General features: G+C 44.3%; 1 protein-coding gene across 1 annotated transcript; it reads left to right on the forward strand.

Annotated features, from left to right (window-relative positions):
* The first annotated feature begins 1,786 nt into the window (after positions 1-1,786).
* On the forward strand, positions 1,787-4,329 carry nog2 (noggin 2). The gene has a single exon (XM_083932172.1). It carries the CDS (start codon positions 3,038-3,040, stop codon positions 3,671-3,673), a length of 636 nt encoding a protein of 211 aa, XP_083788298.1. The 5' UTR covers positions 1,787-3,037; the 3' UTR covers positions 3,674-4,329.
* The last annotated feature ends 262 nt before the right edge of the window (positions 4,330-4,591 follow it).

The following is a 4,591-nucleotide window of genomic DNA, read 5'->3' on the forward strand; positions in this document are numbered from 1 at the left end:
CCGGCACCACCACTAACCCCCCCTCCCGTCAATCCCCTTCTCTTTCCTGAAACCACCACCATCTTCATCACCACCACCTCCTCTGCCTTAACCCCCACTGACTCAACATCATCAGTACCACCCCTCCCCACTGTGCTCACTGGTCCCCTCCTCTCTCCTCTCCTTGTCTTTATCTCCAGTAATTAGCCAGGGGATGGGGGTAGACTTCATTGCTAGGTTGCTCGACAGTATTAGAGCTTGAGACTAGGAGGAAGGGAAGTGTCTCTCCCTGCATGGGGTTTTCTCCCACAGTCCAGCACCCTAAGACCTGTGGAGGAAGACAATGGAAATAGCCAGTTCTACAGTAGCCAGCTCAGCCTTACTGTCCCCGCTGCCCCACTGAGCTCTGTCTACACTGGCACCCTAATCATTAACCAGATTATGATTTTGTGTGTCTGCTCGAATGCTGGAAGGGTCAGCGGGAATGTACTCGGGATGCGACTGACTGTTGGCAACTATTTCGGTGTGGTAACAGACACTAATATTAGAGCACTTCTTGTGATAGAAGTTATTCCATCCTTCAACAGGAGGTTTTTTTATAGCATACTCATATTGAGGGTGATTCAGGTTAATTACTTCAAAGGCTTTTGGATCTTTGATCACAAAGCTGGAGAGCAATTTCACTTGAGCTGCACCATAACTATGTATGAGCAAACATTCCTTCCCCATACACTCAAACATGAGGAGTCAAACAGTGAGGGAGAGAGTCTGGGGAGCCCCCTTGCTGCTGGTCCACACCGTGCTGGATCGACGCCCTCTAGTGACCACTACAAAAGACGAGCACAATGACAAGTTGAAATGAAATAACCCTGGCCATATCCACCCTGTGCAGGACAACCTAGAGCCAGGATCAAATATATGGACACACCTTAACTTAATCCAACAACCTTTTGTGACTGGTTTTTAATGACATACTGTTTTTATGTATGCTTTTCTTTTAAACATTTCAATATTTAGATTAGATTGTTGTTTGTTCAAACTGGAGGTCAACTTCTCCACCGCTTATTATGGGTTATAATGGCTAAACATTATGTTTAAATACATTAATTTGATGGTCAATCAATTAAACCTGAATCATTTTAAGTGGCATTATAAGAGGACAAACCTAGTTCAAGCAAAACTAAGTCTATGGCCTAATGACTGCTTAGCATGGGAAAGGTACCGCTTAGTTATCCATGGCCATTTATAGCCCTTAATTACACGCCTATTTTGTGACCCCTGAGTTCAACGGGCCAGTTCCTGTGTAGACCCAAATGGTGACGAACAAAGGTGGAATGTGATGCCCCTTTTCCGTAGACAAGCTACTAAACGTTTCCCATCAATTCCATGGGAAAGTTCAAGCCAAGGGAAACTCTTTTAAAACGCCTGAGCTGAATATTGACAGTGTGTTGAACCTATTAGTGCATCACAGACACTCTGCTGATAAGAAAAAAACACTATAGAAAACAGTCGCTGAAAGAGTGTGTGAGATTTCAGAACTTCTCTCATATAATAACACTGTTCATGTTGTGGAATATTACACTATAATACTGGATAAAAGTGGTGCTTTAGGACCCAGTTGATCCCTGTGATTGTGGCTGATATTTTCCACGTTGTGAGGGGAGGGGGGTGGCTCGGAGAGGGGGGGGGGCTGTCAATCATAGTGAAAGTGGCTGGGGTGGGCAGGCCCCTCTGACACTTTGTGCCGTCGGAGGGGGATATTTAACTTGGGACTGAGCACCACTCGCTACAGACACACTCACACACAGTGTGCCTAAGCAAAGAAACGCTCCAGCGCCAAGTCTCTCAGACTCCTGAAGTAGGAGCGACTCAGTAGGAGCTTCTGTACCAGTTATCAAAGGAGTAGAGACGCTCCCCTAGGAATTGACCGCTTGCATCGACCGGGACAAAAAAAAGGCTCCAGATTATGGACTGTCTCGTCATGCAGCGACAGTGGGATCTGGAGCTTTTCTGAAAGGGATTTAGCAATGCAACAGTGAAAGGAACTCTGAACTAACAACGTTTGCTGGCTTTCTGCAGTTTGCATTTGATATGCACAGGCACTGCAATTTGTTGTAACGCGTCTTTTTTTTCTGTTACGCACAGCCAAGAGTTCTGTGGGAATATTACAGCCTGAGACTTTTAATGTAAAGAACTGCTCTGCGATTTGGATCATCCTCTGGAAAGATCAGTGGCTGTTTTTTCATAATTTTAGATTGCATCGCACAAGTTTTTTTGTGTCTGGACATTTTTCAGTAAGGTGCACAGATCGACGGCTGGAATATCACACACGGGGAACTGACAGCGGAGAGCGTTTCCTCAGTGCATGGATTGCGTGCGCCCTGGGACCTTGTCAAACCTGAGAGCGTCAGGCGACGTTAAAGAGAAGCCACGTTTATAAAAGCCGTGCGTAAAAATAACATTGGCCAAGGCAGCCTCTCATTGCCGGGCGCGTGACATTTAAAACTTGGTGAAGTACTCTTTTGTGCGCTCCTTCTCTCTCTCTCTCGGGACGCTCCGGATCTATTCTGTCTCTTTTGAAAAAACACTCCATTCGATGCAACTCTCGCCTCGGCCGCTGTCATCCAGTGTAGACAGTTCGTCGTGGCTTCGAGTCCCCGGGGTAACCATGACAACCGAAAGAAACCCAAAGTGAATCCAAGGGAGCGGGGGTGAGGCCGGAGAGAGCGTGAATAGACTTTTTTCCCCATTTTGTTTTGTGCTTTTTATTTTTTTTGTTTAGACCAAATACTTTTACAAAGCAGGGGCACCACTCGACGCTGCAGAGTTGCATCTGCGGGCAAATTGCAAAGTTGAAGGAGCCCTAAAAAGCAAAGCACTCCGTTCCATGTTATTCAAACCCGAGGTGGTCTATTAAAAGTATCGCCTTTGCTGGTGACTGAACTTCTACTATTTATGAAGCCCCGGGCTAGTCATTGCAGAGAACACAGTGACCGGCAAAAGAATTGAACATATTTTTTACGCGAGAAAAACCGGTGCGTAAAACAAAAGAGGAATAATGGGCCTCTCACAAACGCTACTCGTTTACGTGCTGTTGTGCGTTCACCTTGGAGTTTCCCAGCATTACCTTCGCCTCCGTCCATCGCCCAGTGATCACCTCCCTGTGCCCGACCTTAAGGAGGACCCCGACCCGGAGTACGACCCCCGGGAGCAGGACTTGGCCGAGAGGACTCTGAGGAAAAAGCTCGGCAGTAACTTTGACCCCAACTTCATGTCCATCACCTCGCCCATGCTGGTGAACCTCTCCGCGCCAGACAACCAGGTGAAGCTACAGGGGCCCATGCCTAACGAGATTAAAAAGCTGGACCTCACAGAGACCCCCTATGGAAAGCGGGTAAAAGTGGGTAAGAAAGCCCGTAGGAAATTTCTGCAGTGGTTGTGGACCTATACGCACTGCCCAGTGGTACACACCTGGAAGGATTTGGGCGTGAGGTTCTGGCCACGTTACATCAAAGAGGGAAACTGTTTCTCTGAGCGCTCTTGCTCCTTCCCCGAGGGGATGTCTTGCAAACCCGTCAAGTCAATCAACAAGATTTTCCTTCGGTGGTATTGTCAAGGGTTTCTAAGACAGAAATACTGTACGTGGATACAGGTGCAATACCCAATCATCTCAGAGTGCAAGTGTTCGTGCTGATTTTCTCAAAAGGAAGTGGTCGAGGGGGGAGTGGACTGGAAATACGGTTTCTATTGCACTGTTAACTCTCTACAGAGGTGGGCACCATAGCAAATCTATTTTTTTATATAGCATTTTAAGTGAAATACCAACATTGTACATATTTAAGAAAAATGCAGCTATTTTTTCTAATTGAACCAGGACCATATTTTATTCTCAACCCTGAAACGTGTTTTTTTGGGGGGAACACGAGCACTTCATAACGAAGAGCTTTTTTTTGATATTTTTTACGAGACATTGAAGATGCAATGCATATGCTACACTTCTCCAAGAGGTGACCTTTTTTCTTCAACTGAACATTGATGCTGACTGTTATTTCACTGCAATGCTGCCTAGAGTTTTTTTTGTATATTAATATCAATAATAATTAAATTGTAAAAAAAAAAGAAAAAAGTTGAGGTTAAAGATATATATAGAGGCGTGAACTCAGCTTTTTTTGGAATACATAGTATTGTAGAAATAAACAAATCTGTACGTTTTATTTATTATTTTAACGATTGTGAGTATAGAGCATAAGGAAAGAGAATAGCAGAGTATACCAGAAAAAATATGGGAGATGTCTACTTGAATATTTCTAAAAATAATTACAAAAAAAATCAATAAAATAAATAAAAAAGTAAAACATATCAGTGTACATGTTATGTTTACACGTTTTAGCAATAAAGTCTATCTTTTCAACGTGCATTAGTGTCAAGCCATGTTGCTTACGAGTGTCTACATCCAGGGGGGCGTGTACACTGTAAAAAATATCATCTGAACATGTTGTCTCATTCAACCCTAAAATATTCCCTCGCAAGAAGAAGTCTGCTGATGGCTGAGATGATTTCTCAGAGTTGGCAACAGAGTCAGATTCGGAGGATTTCCTATAAAAAAGTGTAA

This window comes from Echiichthys vipera, assembly GCF_963691815.1.
Source record: "Echiichthys vipera genome assembly, chromosome: 18".
Lineage (NCBI taxonomy): Eukaryota > Metazoa > Chordata > Actinopteri > Perciformes > Trachinidae > Echiichthys > Echiichthys vipera.